Source organism: Helianthus annuus, chromosome 14, assembly GCF_002127325.2.
Source record: "Helianthus annuus cultivar XRQ/B chromosome 14, HanXRQr2.0-SUNRISE, whole genome shotgun sequence".
Lineage (NCBI taxonomy): Eukaryota > Viridiplantae > Streptophyta > Magnoliopsida > Asterales > Asteraceae > Helianthus > Helianthus annuus.
In genome coordinates, this window is record NC_035446.2 from 166295838 (window position 1) to 166316038 (window position 20201).

At 37.6% G+C, this 20201-nt stretch overlaps 1 protein-coding gene and 3 long non-coding RNA genes across 5 annotated transcripts; 3 read left to right on the forward strand and 1 right to left on the reverse strand.

The window, feature by feature from the left end:
* The first annotated feature begins 288 nt into the window (after positions 1-288).
* Positions 289-2520, forward strand: LOC110904807. Its single transcript, XR_002572775.2, has 4 exons — positions 289-991; positions 1669-1786; positions 1893-2022; positions 2097-2520. It is a non-coding gene; the product is annotated as an uncharacterized LOC110904807 (long non-coding RNA).
* A 584-nt stretch (positions 2521-3104) lies between these two features.
* On the forward strand, positions 3105-4843 carry LOC118486768. The gene is made up of 3 exons (XR_004879812.1): positions 3105-3345; positions 3439-4244; positions 4576-4843. It is a non-coding gene; the product is annotated as an uncharacterized LOC118486768 (long non-coding RNA).
* Positions 4844-4866: 23 nt separating this feature from the next.
* LOC110904808 lies at positions 4867-6440 on the reverse strand. The gene is made up of 3 exons (XR_002572776.2): positions 5666-6440; positions 5478-5577; positions 4867-5298 (listed from the first exon to the last, which is right to left on the reverse strand). It is a non-coding gene; the product is annotated as an uncharacterized LOC110904808 (long non-coding RNA).
* Positions 6441-7818: 1378 nt separating this feature from the next.
* On the forward strand, positions 7819-10480 carry LOC110904806 (laccase-12). Of its 2 annotated transcripts, none has more exons than XM_022150666.2 (6): positions 7819-7997; positions 8090-8241; positions 8483-8727; positions 8811-8939; positions 9044-10000; positions 10113-10480. In XM_022150666.2, exons 1-6 carry the CDS (start codon positions 7890-7892, stop codon positions 10241-10243), a joined length of 1722 nt encoding a protein of 573 aa, XP_022006358.1. In that variant the 5' UTR covers positions 7819-7889; the 3' UTR covers positions 10244-10480. The 2 variants fall into 2 exon arrangements, with proteins under 2 accessions (XP_022006358.1, XP_022006359.1); XM_022150667.2 differs by having other exon boundaries at positions 8811-8912.
* The last annotated feature ends 9721 nt before the right edge of the window (positions 10481-20201 follow it).

The following is a 20201-nucleotide window of genomic DNA, read 5'->3' on the forward strand; positions in this document are numbered from 1 at the left end:
TTTTTAATTTTAAATGCAACTTTTCTAATACTCAAGTGCAACCTTTGTTACCTCATATGCAACCTTTGCTACACTAAAATGCAACCTTTGTTAAACTCAAATGCAACCTTTTTAAAGTCAAATGCAACTCTATAGCATTATATATATATATATATATATATATATGGATCCCATTAAGTCTAACCAACTCCTGAATCAATCCTCACCGTTGAATTTGGCTGAGATTAAATCTCAGCCACTTAAACTCACAAAATTAACTGTTGTAGTGGCGGTTCTAATCAGTTTTGTTAGCTGGTGGTTACCAACCCATGATCTCGATAAACTCCTCCCCCACGTAGCTTGTAACCTCCATCCTCAGATCTATTAAGTATGTGTCGATCACCACCATCCTCACTCTTGCCCTAACCTTTCTTCTTTCTTCTCGGATTCACATCTAAATTCGGCCAATCGGAAGGGTTTTATTTATTGCTTCTGACTGGCGGTGATTGTAACCTACAGCAACCGATCATGGTTTGGTTCCATTTTTTATACACTAACACATGTATATCAGAGAGATTAGGATGCAAGGAAGTGGAATGAAGACAGTACAAGTACAGTGATGTAATGTTTTAGTTTTTCAGGTTGAATCGTTTGATGCTCTACTCTTCAACCTGGTGACTTTATCTGCCCTAATTTCCCGCTTGATGTTCTCTACCAATTTGTCTGTCGACATTTCTGTGTGCAATTCTACAGCTTTTATTGCTCAATTCTTTCCGGCGGTTTTGGTGCAATGATTTAGCCCTTGGATATTAAGGTTCGATTTGGTGCACCTCTATGGTAACTAGGGGTGTTAATCGGATTTCGGGTTATTCAAGTCAAGTTTTAGGGGTTCGAAACTTCAATTTCAACGGAATACCGACTCAAGTAAGGTCGGTTTAATCTGTATCCACAGAGATGATAAGATGAAGATGTAGGATATTCAATGTGTTGTTGCAGAAATAATTGGCAGAAGGTGAGTTTTTAGATGATAATTTCTCTTTAAGTGTTTCTCAGTTTAAAAATTATGTTTAAATTGTTGCATTACTTGATATATGTAGATTTTGGCCATATTTTAATGTGCTATATATTTGTACAGACCTGCAACTCTGAGCTTCAAGTTGCAAAGTACATGCCTTACAAATAGAGGTCGCAAAGTGGGCGGGTGGGTTGGGTAATTGGTCAAAATAGGTATCTTATGCCCAGGTTGAAATAGGCCAGCTCGGGTTAGGTTGACCTAAAACACTTTGTCCAAATTTCTTATTCGTATTATGAATAATTAGTCAAATGTGATTACAAATTTATATTTATATTATTATTGTTTTTTTGAATAAAATCTGTTAGGAGGTTTATGCATGCATAATACAATTTGACCTGTTTTCTTTTTAAGCTTATATTATTGATTAACACATACACCTATAACTTTTTTTACTTAACTAGAGTCAGAAAGTAAAATGAAAATTGGTTTACCATTTTGATGTGTTCTCTTTTAAACTAATTTTATTGACTATACCCGTTTGACACCTTAGTATCAGTTCATCAACATATATTTGAAACCAGAATCTTTACTTATAACAAAAGAACACACTGTACGGATTTTGTGGCAACGTCAATTTAAGTTAATGCTTCTAATGCATGCTATCTTGGTTTTAGATGTTTAGTTGCTGAACTTTTTGGGTCTGCAACGAAGAAACAACTACTAGCATGCAACAAAGGAAATTGCATAATGATGAGGAACCTGCTAGAAATTTAAAGGAGATGGTCCAAGATGGTATTCTTTCTTAGAATCTTAGTATTTTGTTTTAATTTCTGTTGTGCTAGAAAAGTTTATTACTTAAAAAGACAAATACTATGTATATGACTAGCTTTTGTGCTAGCTTTACTTACAGGAGGAACCCAAAATGTTGGGGCAAACTTCCTCTTGGTTCAATGGGCTGGCTGCTACTCAGAGAAACGCTATAGTTGTTCGCCCCTAACCACACTTTGGACATCCCCCTCTTCATAAAGGTGAATTATTGTATATAATGTTTTGTTACCATATTGTCATGATCAATCTTTGATTTTCCTTGTAATTCATGTAGTTTACCATTCAGTACATCCTAAGCGGGAAGGCTTGGCTCAACAACAAATCTAAAACTTGAAACACAGTTTGGGTTATGTGTTTACTGGTATAGACTGCTTTCGCAACAAAGAAGAATAATGAAACAGGAGAGATAGAGGCCCAATGGGCACATGCTCAACACACTCTACACGGGCTCCAAACACACGTTAATTATCGAAATGCATTATTCTCTTGTGGCATATATCCAAAAAGCTCAATCGTTTGACACCAAATGCAAGATTGAGTCATAACGTCATTATTCTCTTGTGGCATATATCATGCTTATTAGTCACTGATGAAACAATGGTTAACCGGGCAGGGTTAACACACTGGTCTCGTCAAGAAGGGTTAATCCCTTCCTCTCGGAGATCGCTGGCTGGGTCACCGGTGGATGATCTCCTGCACAAGGAAACAAGCCGTGACTCGTAACAAGGAGGATGGGGTGGGGGGTGCTCCTTGTTACCACTCTCCGGCGTGAGAATCAGTAGTTTGCTTGGGAAGCAAAGCAAGATTATAGTAGTAGTTAGAGAGTTGTGAAGAGATACCTCAAACCTGGTTTGGGGTCGGTATTTATAGCCGAGGAGTGAAGGAGGAGATTGATGGATGGGCTGACGACGAGCTGCACCGTTGCAGGTGTGTCAGTCTCGCCGGCCGTGGGGGTTACGCCACGTCAGCCCATTGCTTTAATAGCTCTGACAGGGGACTGTCGCCGGCGCCACTTGCCTCGTGGTGTCAGCCACTTGCCTGGCGTGTCAGTCCACTTGCTGGATATGCAGGGTGCGGTGCGAGCCGCATCGCTGCATGTGGTAACGTCTGAAGTTACCGCGTCTCCTACTTGTGATCAAGAAATACGCGAGATGCGGTGTTGGCCGCATCATCGTATGTGGAGACTATTTGCTCGCTTCCCTTGTCGTGACGAAAATGGCCATATGATGCGGTGCCAGCCGCATCGATATGTTCATCTTCTTTCGTACTTGGGTCAAGCTATTCATCTTCGAACCGAATGGGTTCGAAGGATGTGACCGCATGGGTGCGGTTTGCTTACTGGTAGGGGTTTGTTTGATGCGGGTAATGGTCGTTTTGGGACCATACCCCTTCAGTCACCGTTTCATTTTCTTGTACAGGAAGGTTTGGTAACCACTGATATTTCCGGCGCAGTGAAAGAAGCAAAGAAAAATATCACATTTAAAAAGGATAAATCGACAATTGTTCATGCTGGTCTTGGAAAGGTAATAAAAAGAATTATGTTCATCAGTTCATGTTTCATGTACTTCATTGTATAATCTTTTTGCATAACCATCTCAAATATGTCAGTGTCACAGAAGTAGCTTTATGTGAAACTGTGGAAACCTTTGTTAATGCTCTTTTGCTTGCTAAGCCTGCAGGTTTAAAGAAAAGTAAACAACTTTCTTTATCTGCAACACTCAATAACAATTTTATGAAATTAGGGATGTCAAAAAACCCTAGCCCAGTGGGAAAGCCTGAAATAGTTGGGACAGTTCTCGGTTATGGAATTAGTTTTATAAACGTTTGCTGGTTTGGGATGGGTATTGATAACTTTCACTGTTGGTTAAAGCTGTGACATTCATTATTATATTTTTGATCACTTATATTCTTAACGTTTGGAAAAAAATACATACTTCTTTGGTTTTTCTTTTAGTTTTTCCATATTGTTTCATTTAGCTAATCTACGAGGAATCAAATGATATTTTTTTTCTTTAAATGCACTATATGTACCTTCTCTTTTGTTTCCACAAGAGATCGACTATGTAACGGGTCAAACAAATGAAGAAATTCGAAGATTCACGTTAAATGGGTGGGTCTGGCCTGTTGGGTAACAGGTCAAATCGATTAACAGTTTTTGTCCGAGTAGTTTACTAATGGTAGTCTGTGATATTAATTCACATAAAAAATTCAAGCTTTCTTTGTTGCATTCACTATCTAACAAGCTTACGATTGACTGGTTAACTTTATGGAGTTATGTTACGTTTATGGAGACATGTCAGAAAATATCCAGATGTTTCCGTGATTGATGATGATGATGACGACAAGGACACGTATGATTCTTACGGGACTGCAACTGCCGTTTGGGTGGTCTGATGCTTGGCTTTGGAGAATTATTGATTGTGTAAGTTTGTATTTTATTCTTTAAGCACGCTACCATGAATTGATATTACAAATTCTCTTAGATTTAGTGGTTAAAAATTAGAATAGGTTGAGAAAGTAATTTGGTAGGAAAAACACAATGGCATTCACTAAGGATCAATCTAAGAGCAAATGACATGTTATGTAGAGCATTCATTTAACAACCTTGTAGATTCGGTAATGAACACTGGGTAAGATTTTTTGGGTAGTTTCGTTCTAACTTGCAAGCACAATTCTTTCTCGATGTCATCAACTGATCAATAATGTGTATTTATTAGTCCAACTAAAATAGTTTATATGTTTCCCATTCGCAGGTAGTGCTAGACCGACTTTCTCTTGTGGATCTTAGTGTATCATGGGAATCACTTTCTTGATGTCGGTAACAAGGACACGCGGACCGTAGCCTGCTTATGACCCGAAAATAAAATGTCTGGATTTATACACAGTGATGTCATTATGACATTAGATTACCCGGCCACCGGCCGGGTATTAAACTAGTTGTTATTTGAAATACTAAAATTTCTATTAGTATGCACTAGTATTTTAAAAACACCAACATAATAATAACATCATTATATAAGATAATCTTATATCGTAATATAATGTGTCCAAAATCAAAAGAACAATGTAATCATAATAAAGTTGTGAAGTACAATGATAAAAAGTAACGAAAACCTCCTAATCATCTCTAAGATCCTATAATACTCCATTAGGTAGCTTTTCCATAATACTTCGCATCGTAACTTCAAAGTTTGCTTGTTGGTTGTCATAATCTTTCTACATAGCTTCTAGCTTAGATTTTTTTTTCATGTGATGGCCCTTTTAATTTCTTTTCGCATTGTTGTATTCTTTCAACTTCAAGACTCGCGTTGAATGATTCCATAAACCCACCCGAAATTATGTATGATTCCACGCCACCATCCATTTTTTCATCATTATTTTAGGAACACATCCGCCATAAATCAAAGGTAGCCATCTGTAAAATGATCAACCAAAGCATTTCCATCTCCTAGAGGTTTGAAGTTCTTCAATTGTTCCTATAAAAGAAAATAAGAAAAGATTTTATAAAAACATCATCCAATAAACCATCAATACAAGTTGCTTGTTGAAAACAATGTAAAACAATAACAAGCAACTAACTTTTAAAAGTCAACCCATACAGGATACTTCATACAAAATTCTCAAAACGAAAAACTAAAAACTAAAAAGAACTTACAAATCTCAGTGTCATCGTATGCCCACCCCTTGGTCCTTGTAGGTGCACCTTCAAACATTTTGGTTTAACTAGGTAATTCCTTGTTTGAGTCATCATTTCTCTACATTAATGGTAACATATATCAATAAAAGAATCAGCATCTTGAATAGTAAAAAACACAAACCATGAGTAAAATAAAGGCGTATTACCATCTCTTCACTTCTTTGCGAATTCTAGCAAAATTTTTTGGGTCGGCTGTGTGCATACTTTTTGAGTTGCTAATGGTCATTGGCGCAGCATAGTAGGGGCCCGGGGGGCGCCCGACCTCCCGAAACTTTCGCTCAGTAGTGCCCGTTATGTAGTTTTCGTATAGAATTTTGTTAGGTATATACGTTTTCGACCCCCGGGTTTCATAATTTTTTAGGTATATACGTTTTCGGCACTGCTAAATTTCAGGTATGACTACTATTAGGTCAAGATAATAACCATTTGTTTTGTTTATAAAGGTAATTAATTAACTTCTCATACAACCTTTGTTTTAAAAAGCACGTCAGAGGCGTGCTTAAGGGTAAGGCGCAACAACTTTATTGACGATGTTGTTACCGATTTTTCTCTTTTCCTTTAGTTTTAGTCTATAATACTTGTAATAACTATTTCTATCTACTTTATTTTAGATGTGGCACGAGACAACAGAGGCTATTGATAATGAAATAGATGTTTTGTTGACGACGTTGATGCCGAAGTTTTTTAGAGAGTTAGGTATTTCGTTAGATTAGCTTATGTAGTTTTTTTATACAATTTAACGTAGTTTGTTATGTATTCAACAAATGGTTGTAATTTGACGGGTTTATTTCCGAATTAGATGTCTACAGGTTTATTTCGGAATTGAATGTATATTGTTTTGGTTTGATTTGAAAATTTTCCATTGGTGTATATAAGCTTGATGTATTTCTAGATAACCTTTTTTATTGTTTTTTTTTTCAGCAAGTGTTTATAAGACGGTGTTAAAAAATATTTATTTTAATAAATATTTGGAAATGTTTTGATATTAAAAGACGGTGTTCAGCAAGTTTAAGCCGGTGTTCAAATTGAACACCGTCTAATAAGACCTGATTTTAAACCGGTGTGCTTTAAGACGGTGTTGAAAACAGCGTCTTAAAACCCATATCACTCTGTCTAAAGCTCTGTTTTGTAATAGTGAATGGACCAATATCGATACCAACCGAATCTAGCTACGTAACACAAGGAAATCCCACTAGTTAAGTATGGTTCTAGACCCCTATAAACCAACCATGTTTGACCATTGAGCGGTTTCGATGCATGAATTGTTTTTTCTTCTTAAAATTGTTAGCCTGTACTAATTTTTTGAATGATTAAATATAATTCATGATCGTAATATATATATCTTATACTAAGTGCTTGTGTAGTGGGGCGCTATATGCTCTCATAAAGCCCCTATAAAGCCCCAAACACCACTACGGGGGGCTTTATGAGACAAAAAAAGGTGGGTGGCGCTATATATATGGCGCCTGATGGTGGGGAGGATTTAAAAAATGGACCAATAAAAAAAAGCAAGTGTTTTTTTAATTAATTAATAAAATTGAAAATTAATAATTATGTAATGATAGGTAGGGGCTTTATGACTACGGGCTCTAGTGATATAACGCCCCATAAAGCCCCTGTGTGACGTGGCACGACATGTGTCGCATAACGCCCCACAAGGGGCTTTATGACTACGGATGGCCTAATGGTTTCAAGTTTCAAAACATCATACGAAACTTTTTTCTGTCAAATCGCTAAACCCGAATCATTGAACCAACTAATTTACTTCGATTTAAATAGTTAACTCTTATTAAAGGTGTATTTATACCGACCCTTACATTCAAATAAACATGATTAAAAAAAATTGTTAATGGTTAAGTAGTACACAAAGGCTCAAAATCTATGTGCATTTCTCATAGTTGGTGAGAAAAAAAGTCATTATACACATAATATCTTTTGCACTTTGCAAAAAAGACTACTTCCATGACATAATAATCTACAGCCTTGTAGCCATAATATCCGCACCGAGGGTTAATCAATAATATTAGTCAAATTGGTGAAAAATACTCCATTAAAGAAAGCAAACATGTTTAATATTTTATTTTTAATTATAAACCAAAAATGGGAAGAAAGAAGACTTCTGAAGCAAGCAATGAGGAAAATTTGATCAAATTGTGATAGGTCAGTGGGTGCACCAACTCAAGCTGAATATTTTTGCCTTTGTGAACTGACCATCACCCCAAAATCTAAACCTACTTTGCCAACTTCAAACAACTCATTCTCTCACCATCTTCCCTATATAAGAAACACTTCTCTCACCCAATTCCACAAGTCATCTACACTACACATACACACCATCACTAGAGCATAACACAACAACGAAAACACACGATGGGGTGTCGCAACGGTTCATCCGCATTGTCGCTTTTGAGCTTGTTACTATTGTTTGCGAGTGCCGTTTCTTTGGCAAATGCGAAAACTCACTACCATGATTTTGTTGTATGTTTTCTTTTTCTTAGAAGCTATTTTCTATGTATGTAACTTTTATTGTGTGATGGTTTATATGTACTAACTATTTCGCATGCGATTAGATTCAAGAAACGAAAGTGACAAAGCTGTGCAAGACCCAGACCGTTATGACGGTGAATGGGCAGTTACCCGGCCCGACTTTGGAAGTGAACAATGGTGATAGCCTAGTGATAAATGTTGTCAACAGGGCTAAAGAGAATGTTACCATTCACTGGTATGGTTAATAGAATGCATGTTCTAGCATAATAATAATAATAATAATAATAATAATAATAATAATAATAATAATAATAATAATAATAATAATAATAATAATAATAATAATAATAATAATAATAATAATAATAATAATATGTACTATCAAATAAAACAATATTGTCATCTCTGATCATATGACTAATTATTTCATTGATGTTAATAATAATAATAATATATTTTTTTTTATATTTCTTTAGGCATGGTGTAAGACAAATTACAACAGCATGGGCTGATGGACCTGAGTTCATCACTCAATGCCCAATTAGACCAGGAGGCAGCTACACCTACAGGTTCAAAATTTCAGGACAAGAAGGAACACTATGGTGGCATGCACATAGCTCATGGGTTAGAGCCACTGTTTACGGTGCTCTCGTTATCCGTCCAAAAGAAGGAGATTCGTATCCGTTTCCTAAACCCAAACGTGATTCAGTCGTTTTGCTCGGTAGGCCATTATATCCACTTTTGCATACTTAAGATACATCATACTTGGCATAATAATGATAATAATATGATGATGATAATTAGGGGAATGGTGGAATGCTAATCCACTGGATGTGATAAGGGAAGCCATGAGAACTGGAGGAGCACCAAATATTTCTGATGCATATACCATTAATGGTCAACCTGGTAATCTCTATAACTGCTCTAGCAAAGGTTTGTTTTGTTTATTACTATTATTAATATCGTTTTTAATCGTATAAACTGTTACAAAAAATTTTATACAAGTTATTAATTGATCTGTTGTTTGTATAATGTAGAGACTGTTATAGTTCCGATAGATTCAGGCGAGACAAATCTCATTCGGGTGATCAACTCGGGTTTAAACCAACAACTTTTCTTCACTATTGCTAACCACAAACTCACAGTCGTCGGCGCTGATGCATCCTATGTCAAACCCTTCACCACCAACGTCCTCATGCTTGGACCGGGTCAAACAACCGATGTACTCATCAAAGCTGACCAACCACCAGCCCGATACTACATTGCGGCCCGTGCTTACGCCAGTGCACAAGGAGCACCGTTTGACAACACCACCACAACCGCCATTTTGGAGTACAAATCCGCCCCGTGCCCAGCAAAGGGTATCTCTTCAAAGCCGGTTATGCCTACTCTCCCGGCATACAACGACACTGCCACTGCCACCGCCTTCACCACCAGCTTCAGAAGCCCGAAAAAGGTTGAGGTTCCAACCAACATTGATGAGAATCTTTTCATCACCGCGGGCCTTGGAATAAACCCATGCCCGCGAGGAGCTCCAGCTAGTTCATGTCAAGCTCCAAACCGGACCCGATTCACCGCCAGCATGAACAACATGTCTTTCGTACTCCCATCAAACTTCTCCGTCCTACAAGCACACCACCACGGCGTTCCCGGTGTTTTCACCACTGATTTTCCAGCAAAGCCTCCAGTGGCATTTGATTACACTGGTAATGTAAGCCGGTCTCTTTGGCAACCGACCCGTGGCACTAAGGTTTACAAATTAAAATACGGAGCAAAGGTGCAGATTGTGTTGCAAGGCACAAGTATCTTCACAGCCGAAAATCACCCCATCCATCTTCATGGATATGATTTCTACATCCTTGCGGAAGGATTTGGCAACTTTAACCCCGCAACCGACACCTCTAAATTCAACCTGGTGGATCCACCATTGAGAAATACTGCCAGTTTACCTGTTAATGGATGGGCAGTCATTCGGTTTGTCGCTGATAATCCAGGTAAACTTATAATAAGCGCACACGCACGCACACATATATATAGAATTAAGTTAATTTTTTTTTTAAATTTACTAGAAACATATGGTAAATTTTTGTATTTTGTTTTGCTCAGGTGCCTGGATTATGCACTGTCACTTGGATGTTCATATCGGGTGGGGTTTGGCGACGGTGTTTTTAGTAGACAATGGAATCGGAGAAATGGAGACATTGCAGCAACCACCAGCAGACTTGCCTGTGTGTTAATTAGTCACTTTGGACAATGATTCTGAAGTTTAATGTTGTTTAACCCACATTGAGGATTTGGGGACTCTTATATTGTATTCTTTGTTGTATTTGGTTTTGTTTTTGTTTTTGTTTTGGTATTTGTTTTTCTAAAGCTTGGAAGAAGAAACTTATTGTACTTTAGATCAATGATCGAACAAATTTTCATAACTACTTTGATTATAAAGCAATGACAAGAGCATTATTATTTTGGTATTATTATCAGTTTCATATGTTCTATTTGTCTTCTCAGGCTCAGTGCTTTGTTGAACTGTTTAAGGTTTTATACATGAGTTATCCATTGTTGGACAGGGTAGTGTTATTTTCAAACCAACACTTTCCTGGTGCAAATGGAATAAATCTATAGATGATAATCCTGGTGGCATAAATATTCAAGCACCATTAAAAGAAAACTGTAGATGATTATCTGCATGAATCTAAATGAAGAAATGAATGAAAACCGCAAAGAGAAAAGTAGGAAGGTAGTTTTAAAAGGGGCATCACAAAAGAGATTAATGTTATCCTTGTGATAAGATTTAGGGTGGGGGGTATAATGTGTGGGGAGTTAAGTGGGGAGGGGAGTCACCGAGCGGTGACCATACCCTCATGTTGAAGATATTCGGTGAGTGGGTGAGAGGTTACCAAAATCAGTGTGTAGTCAACGAATGTGATTGAAGAGTGATAGAGGAGAGAGAGAGAGGAGAGAAGAGAGAACAACCAATCAAAAGTGAGAATCACTCAAACACCCTAGAGTGATTAACCATACCTAGTGATTGAGTGCAAAATGGGGAGTGGAATGGGGAGTTGACATGACATAATATTATTGGGTAGGATTTCACTCAATCACCCTAGAGTGATTAACCATACCCTCCACCCTTATAGCTAGCAAATCATCATCATCATACTCACTAAATCCCACTAATAACAAAGCCCTAATAACAAAGCTAAGGTAACGTCTGAGGAGGGTAAGATGTAGACAGCCTTACCTCTACTCTGTAGGAATAGAGATGTTGCTTCCAGTGAGACCCCCGACTCAATAGCAGTTTTGCATCAAGCCTTGGACATAAGGCACATAAGGCACATAACACTCAGCAATCGGGACAAAGACCGATTAGTGCGTGTACCCTTTTGTCTTTCAGCTATTAACGCCACCACATGATGCACCCCGCTTTTAACGTTATTTTCACGAAATTAGTAAAATAACGTTAAAATTAGTGCACTTTCACTTTTGCCCCCTCATGGCCCACACATATACATATTATATTATATGCGCATTCCGCAAGCGGGGTGTTATAGCTAGCAAAGTAATTAAGATTATATGCTTGGAGCAACGGTAAGGTTGTTGCCGTGTGACCCAGAGGTCACAGGTTCGAGTCACAGAAACAACCTTTTGCATAAATACAAGGTAAGGATGTCTACACTAGAGTCTAGACCCAACTTGGCTCGACACCCCCGGACCCCTCGCATATCAGAGCTTTGTGCACCGGGTTTGCCAATCTTTGAGATCAAAGAGAGCTTAATTAGGAGGAGTGAACGGCAGAGAAAGTGGACATCCATGATCCACCATCAAGATTCAGAAGTAATATTGGATAAGAAAAATAGAGATGATAAGAAATGAAGTATAAATATAGAGGCTGTCTCAAACTTCACAATTTGATCGACTGACCCTATATATACCAGAACCAGCTGAATCATATTTAGAAGCTCTATGGACGGACATATCCACTGCTGGCTCTTTCTTTGTCTATTAAAGAAAAAAAAGTAGTTATCTAACAAACTAGAAAACAATGTGACAAGAAAGAGTTAAAGTTTAACTCAGCTGAATTCATCTCAAGAAGCGAAACAGATGTAGTTATAGAAAGAATGTAGTACTGCTGAAGTACCCCCAACCAAACAAAAAGTACAACTGAAGAAAGAGTACACCCAACTAGAACAAAAGTACACACATGAAGGAATAAATGTAGTTTTAACAGAGTCAACTTCAACAACTTAGTTGAAAATTGAAATATATATATAACATAAGGCTACTCCATATCATATGATATGGCACAACTTCGATTAACTTCTAACATAATTGTTAATAATAGACAATGCCTTTTCATTATTTTATATGGTAACATTGTACTGGTTTTCTTGTTCTAACGGGGGTATTATTAGTGTTATAAACATAATTATTATTATTATCTGTATTTAAGCTTAGAACCTATTAGATGTATGTGTGTGTTATGAAACGTTTTTAGATAAACGGGTATGTCGGTTAGTAGAGGATACAAAACATGACGGTTATTCCCGCCAATCCTAACTGCCAACATAACCGTTTTTTGTAATATGTATATATAAGGGTTACCGGCAATCTTTGTTTGGTACCAAGACAATTCCTTCACATAAGATTGTCCATTGTTTACTCATTTATCTTTCGTGTTAATATCGATCAAATGGATTCACATGATTCCGCTGCAAACACTTATGATATGCATCAAAGTGGTATCAGAGCCAGTATTTCAATTAGCGACAATCTCAGGCCAACATCTTCAATGATGCCATGCGCCCACTGTTCAGAAGAAAGACGAGATCGCAGAAGGATGGAACGTCACTGTTACTACTGCAATATGCCTGGTCATCAAATATCTTAATGTCAAGAAAAAGAAAAAGATGAAGAGAATCAATTACTACGTCAAGCAGTTAACGCTGGAATTCAAGAAGGGTCTGCGAAAGACAACAATCATCAAGTTGAAGAACGATTGGAGTTCATTCTGGATGGAACCGATGGAGGATATTGGTCTGATATGTGGTATGTTAGCAAATCTCTCAAACGTCATTTCTGTAATAACATAGACATGTTTAAAAGAATAAAAAATATGTCTCATGTTGAAACTAAGACTGGGGAAAACCATTTCTTCTTTATACGAGGCGTTGGGGTAGTAGATGTTGTGTCCGGATGTGAAAAAATACGTATTCAAAGTGTATTATACACTACGGATATTGACAGAAACATATTAAGTTATGATCAGTTAATTACTCAGGGATATACGGTAAAATTTATGGGAGATAAGTGCAAATTATATCCAACTTTCAGTGTTCCCATAAACAATAAAAGAAATAACCATACCGGTATGACAAGAGAAGAAGAAGTGGGTGAATTAGAAAAGCAAAGTGTGATAGATAAAGGGCATGATCATGAGAAGTTTAAGACAGATTTTCTGAATGATTATTTTGAGAAATTAAACATATCTGCAAGTGAACCGGATTGGAATATTCTAATCTTACAAGCAATGAAGTTCAATGATTTTAGTGATTGTAAAGCCCTGTTGGATATGCTTGATGATGTTGAGTATTTTCTGAAATACAAACATTATCTTGAAATCACATTTGAGAAGATGATAGAATGGTTTATTAAAGATAAATTAGAAATACAATCAAGACCGCTTCCTGCTGCGATCTCAAACAATCGGAGAGTATGTTTGTTGGATCTCTATATGGCCGTAAAGAGAGAAGGTGGTCACCGGAATGTTACTGAAAGTGGTACATGGGCAATGATAGCAAAAGATACGGGCTTCGAATTTGAAGATGGGGAATATATGCGGTTGATTTATGCAATGTATCTGGATGTACTTGTATACTACTACAAGTTCAAAATAACACAAGAAATGGCAAACCGAAAGGAGGATAAGAAAATAGAAGATCCCAGAGAATGCAGGAGTGACGAAGATAAAGAAGTGATGAAAAACAAGGTTCAAACACAGGCAGTAGAATGTTCGTCGAGTGCAGGAGCAGCAGAGGAAGAAGTCAGTCATTATGCGTTATATGTAGATCAAACAGGTGGAGGCGACTGGTTACAAAGAAAAACTGAAACGATTCAGGATATGGCCGAAGAACAGTATGTTTTCTATGGTGGTAGTGATTGGCATGGTCTCAAGAAACTTCAAAGGAAAAGGTTCGACTTCTCAAGGGCAAAGAAAGCTGTTAACGAAGCAAACATCAGTGTACTCAAGAACTCCCGTAAACCGAATTATGTTTAGGGGAGAGTATTAGTGTTATAAACATAATTATTATTATTATCCGTATTTAAGCTTAGAACCTATTAGATGTATGTGTGTGTTATGAAACGTTTTTAGATAAACGGGTATGTCGGTTAGTAGAGGATACAAAACATGACGGTTATTCCCGCCAATCCTAACTGCCAACATAACCGTTTTTTGTAATATGTATATATAAGGGTTACCGGCAATCTTTGTTTGGTACCAAGACAATTCCTTCACATAAGATTGTCCATTGTTTACTCATTTATCTTTCGTGTTAATATCGATCAAATGGATTCACATGATTCCGCTGCAAACACTTATGATATGCATCAAAGTGGTATCAGAGCCAGTATTTCAATTAGCGACAATCTCAGGCCAACATCTTCAATGATGCCATGCGCCCACTGTTCAGAAGAAAGACGAGATCGCAGAAGGATGGAACGTCACTGTTACTACTGCAATATGCCTGGTCATCAAATATCTTAATGTCAAGAAAAAGAAAAAGATGAAGAGAATCAATTACTACGTCAAGCAGTTAACGCTGGAATTCAAGAAGGGTCTGCGAAAGACAACAATCATCAAGTTGAAGAACGATTGGAGTTCATTCTGGATGGAACCGATGGAGGATATTGGTCTGATATGTGGTATGTTAGCAAATCTCTCAAACGTCATTTCTGTAATAACATAGACATGTTTAAAAGAATAAAAAATATGTCTCATGTTGAAACTAAGACTGGGGAAAACCATTTCTTCTTTATACGAGGCGTTGGGGTAGTAGATGTTGTGTCCGGATGTGAAAAAATACGTATTCAAAGTGTATTATACACTACGGATATTGACAGAAACATATTAAGTTATGATCAGTTAATTACTCAGGGATATACGGTAAAATTTATGGGAGATAAGTGCAAATTATATCCAACTTTCAGTGTTCCCATAAACAATAAAAGAAATAACCATACCGGTATGACAAGAGAAGAAGAAGTGGGTGAATTAGAAAAGCAAAGTGTGATAGATAAAGGGCATGATCATGAGAAGTTTAAGACAGATTTTCTGAATGATTATTTTGAGAAATTAAACATATCTGCAAGTGAACCGGATTGGAATATTCTAATCTTACAAGCAATGAAGTTCAATGATTTTAGTGATTGTAAAGCCCTGTTGGATATGCTTGATGATGTTGAGTATTTTCTGAAATACAAACATTATCTTGAAATCACATTTGAGAAGATGATAGAATGGTTTATTAAAGATAAATTAGAAATACAATCAAGACCGCTTCCTGCTGCGATCTCAAACAATCGGAGAGTATGTTTGTTGGATCTCTATATGGCCGTAAAGAGAGAAGGTGGTCACCGGAATGTTACTGAAAGTGGTACATGGGCAATGATAGCAAAAGATACGGGCTTCGAATTTGAAGATGGGGAATATATGCGGTTGATTTATGCAATGTATCTGGATGTACTTGTATACTACTACAAGTTCAAAATAACACAAGAAATGGCAAACCGAAAGGAGGATAAGAAAATAGAAGATCCCAGAGAATGCAGGAGTGACGAAGATAAAGAAGTGATGAAAAACAAGGTTCAAACACAGGCAGTAGAATGTTCGTCGAGTGCAGGAGCAGCAGAGGAAGAAGTCAGTCATTATGCGTTATATGTAGATCAAACAGGTGGAGGCGACTGGTTACAAAGAAAAACTGAAACGATTCAGGATATGGCCGAAGAACAGTATGTTTTCTATGGTGGTAGTGATTGGCATGGTCTCAAGAAACTTCAAAGGAAAAGGTTCGACTTCTCAAGGGCAAAGAAAGCTGTTAACGAAGCAAACATCAGTGTACTCAAGAACTCCCGTAAACCGAATTATGTTTAGGGGAGAGTATTAGTGTTATAAACATAATTATTATTATTATCCGTATTTAAGCTTAGAACCTATTAGATGTATGTGTGTGTTATGAAACGTTTTTAGATAAACGGGTATGTCGGTTAGTAGAGGATACAAAACATGACGGTTATTCCCGCCAATCCTAACTGCCAACATAACCGTTTTTTGTAATATGTATATATAAGGGTTACCGGCAATCTTTGTTTGGTACCAAGACAATTCCTTCACATAAGATTGTCCATTGTTTACTCATTTATCTTTCGTGTTAATATCGATCAAATGGATTCACATGATTCCGCTGCAAACACTTATGATATGCATCAGGTATTTCATACCCCTTAGAGCATCTCCAACGGAGTATTCGGACCCCATCCGGAGTTCCGTACTCCACTTCCGGATATAAACATGCATTGGAGGTGGTGACTTGGAGTTTCCAAACCTTTTTAGCCTGGAACTATATCCTGGTTGGAATTGTTGATTCGGTCCGTGGAAATAAGTGGCTAAATTAAATTTGGATATAGATTCGGTTGGTGTAGAAATGGATAAACTCCTTTGGGCTAAATTAGGTTCTAGACACAGAATAAATTTTCGGGCAGATTGTTGTTCTTTTGATGTTCCATCTGTCGATATCAGATCACAATAATGAACTCACGAAGAACAAAGTGATGAATCAATCTCAAAGTTTTTCTTATTGCTTTTGTGAATAGAAAACAAGAACAAGAGGCTGCACTTATATAGGCAGCATTACAACGGAAACAAACTGAATAGCAAAAGAGTAGGACTTATTTGAACTTGAAAAGTAACGTAAACAACTAAACAAAAAAGCCATAAAATATGGAGACTGATTCAAACTATCACGTGCATGCTGCATGGGAGTATTGAATCATTCCTCAATACCCCCCCCCCCCTTGATTCAAACTCCTGCATGCCCAACTGGAACCGAAGGATCACAAACTTCTCACGTGCCAAGGCTTTTGTCATACAATCTGCAATCTGATCTCTTGTGCTACAAAACCTAAGTATCACCTTCTCTTGATTCACCATGTCTCTTATGAAATGATATTTTAATTCAATATGCTTGGCCTTGCTATGAGCAACTGGATTCCTTGACAAATTAATTGCTGATTGACTGTCACACCATATTGTAGTAGCATTCTCCTGTTTTATTCCCAAATCTTCCAAGATCCTACTAAGCCAGATACATTGACATGCAGCACTGGTTGCTGATATGTATTCTGCCTCAGTGCTTGACAAAGCAACTGTGGCTTGCTTCTTCGAACACCAAGAAATAGCCCCATTACCGATTGAAAACACATAACCACTCACACTTTTCCTATCATCAATGCATGCTGCCCAGTCACTATCTGCATATCCAAACAATTCCACCTTGGTTCCTCTTTTATACCAAATCCCAAACTAACAAGTCGCTGCAATGTATCTTAGATCCTTCTTAGCTGCACCCATATGAGTTTTTTATGGAGACTGCATGAACCGAGATAAGACTCCCACAGCATAGGTCAAATCTGGTCGAGTATGAGTTAAATACATCAGACCACCCACTGAACTTCTATACCTTGTCTCCTCAACCTTGTCCTCACCATCATCAACCTGAAATTTTTCATATGGACTCATTGGAATGTCCTCTAATCTGCAACCTGTCATTCCAAACTTAGAGATTAGATTGAGAGCATATTTTTCTTGTGAGACAAATACACCGTCCTGAGTTTGTTTAATCTCTAAGCCCAGAAAGTATTGAAGTTGCCCCAAATCAGTCATCTCAAATACTTTCTTCATCCCAGCCTTGAATTCAGCAATCAACATCTTACTTGAACTTGTGCATATGATGTCATCTACATAAAGGCACACATAGATGATACCAAATGCATTAGTTTTAACATAAAGAGTGGGCTCATTTGGACTTCTAATATAACCATTGCTACTGAAATAACCATCTATCTTGGAGTACCAAGACCTGGGAGCCTGCTTCAACCCATATAAAGCCTTATGCAGTCTATACACTTTGCTTTCTTCGCCTTTAACCTGAAAGCCTTCAGGTTGTTCAACGTATATCTCTTCCTCTAAATCACCGTTAAGAAAGGCAGACTTCACATCCAGTTGATGTAAAATCCAACCTCTAAGAGCAGCAATAGCTATAACAAGCCTGATTGTTTCAAATCTTGCAACTGGAGGAAACGTTTCCTCATAGTCTATTCCATATTTCTGAGAATATCCCTTAGTAACTAGCCTGGCTTTGTGCTTAATCAATTCTCCATCAGCTCCAATCTTTGTCTTGAACAACCACTTGAGACCAACAACATTCTTGCCATCAGGGAGAGCAACAAGTTGCCATGTACTATTCTTGATAATTGCTTTAAGTTCCTCCTTCATAGCAACCCGCCACTCTTCCTTTTTTACTGCATCTGAAAAACACAAGGGATCTACAACATTAAGAGCAAATTGACATGTTAAGTAATCAGAGCCCACAACAGCTATCTTTTAAGTGTTAGCATACATATCTGCAATGGATCTGACTCTTAAAGGAGCTGATGAACTGGAGCTTGAGCCTTCCACAGATTGAACTTGACTTGTTTCAGTTTGAGGTGTTGTCACTTGTGGTGAGACTGGACTTTCTATGCCAGTTGAGACTTCAACATTGTTGTTAATAGTTTGAGTGGCATCAATCACTTTTCCTGAAACGGATCAGCATACATCCTTTCATACATTTGTTTGTCAGAATTGTGCACCTCCTGCCAGTTCCATGATGCATCTTCTACTATGGTAGTGTCACCAAACCTTCTAGTTTCAAATTTCTTTGTTGCTGGATTGAACAGTCTAAACCCAGTGCCATTTGATAAGTAACCAATAAAGATCATTTTATTTGACCTGTCATCCAGCTTTCTTCTTCCATGTGCAAAGACATGTCCATATGCAACACAACCGAATATCTTTAAATTAGTAACATCTGGTTTTGAATTGAACCATACCTGGTATGGGGTTTTATCTTGCACAGCAGTAGTAGGGGATCTATTAATAATATAATCTGAGGTGGCAACTGCCTCAGCCTATAGATAGTTTGGCTGACTTCTGTCTTTTAACATGCTTCTGGCCATTCCCATCACTGTTCTATTCTTCCTTTCCACCACTCCATTGTGTTGAGGAGTGTGTGGTTCAGTGAGTTCTCTTTTAATACCATGCACTTCACAAAATGAGTTGAATTCTTTTGAGCAAAACTCCCCACCTCTATCTGTCCTTAACACCTTAATAGAACACTCACTTTGTTTTTCAACTAAAGCTTTAAAGATTTTGAACCTTTCAAAAGCATCAGATTTTTTTGCAATGAAATAGACCCAACACATCCTTGACACATCATCTATGAGAAGAAAGTAATACAGACTATGACCAAGGCTAGGTACCTGCATAGGCCCACACAAGTCAGAATGAACAAGCTCCAACTTCTTAGTGGCTCTCCATGATGTGGACTTGAATGGTTGTCGAGTCTGCTTGCCCAAAATACAGCCTTCACAGACACCAGAACCTTTGATCCTTGGCATACCAATCACCATCTCCTTATCACATAGAATCTTCAGATTATCCCAATTGATATGCCCATATCTTTTGTGCCACAGCTGCACTGAATTTGAGGTGTTGTTGTTGGGGGTGCTTGGCTCGGTTTTTGTGGCATCTAGAACAAACATATTGTTAGTGGCAATAGGAATTTTCATTAATTCAATACCATGGTTTTTGACTGTGCAGTTTCCATCTTCAAAATAAAGTGAATATCCCTTTCTCATAAGTTGTCCCACACTCAGCAGATTGTACTCCAAGGTAGGAGCATAATACACATCATTCAGAAGTTTGTGACTAGTTGGACCCGTATTGATCCTAACAATTCCCTTTCCTTCAACCGCCAAGGTCTTCTTGTTTCCCAATTGGACACCCAACTTGAATGTTTCATCAAGTTCTACAAAACTAGACCTGGACCCAGTCATTTGATTAGAACAACCAGAATCAAGAAACCATAGGTTATTTGACTC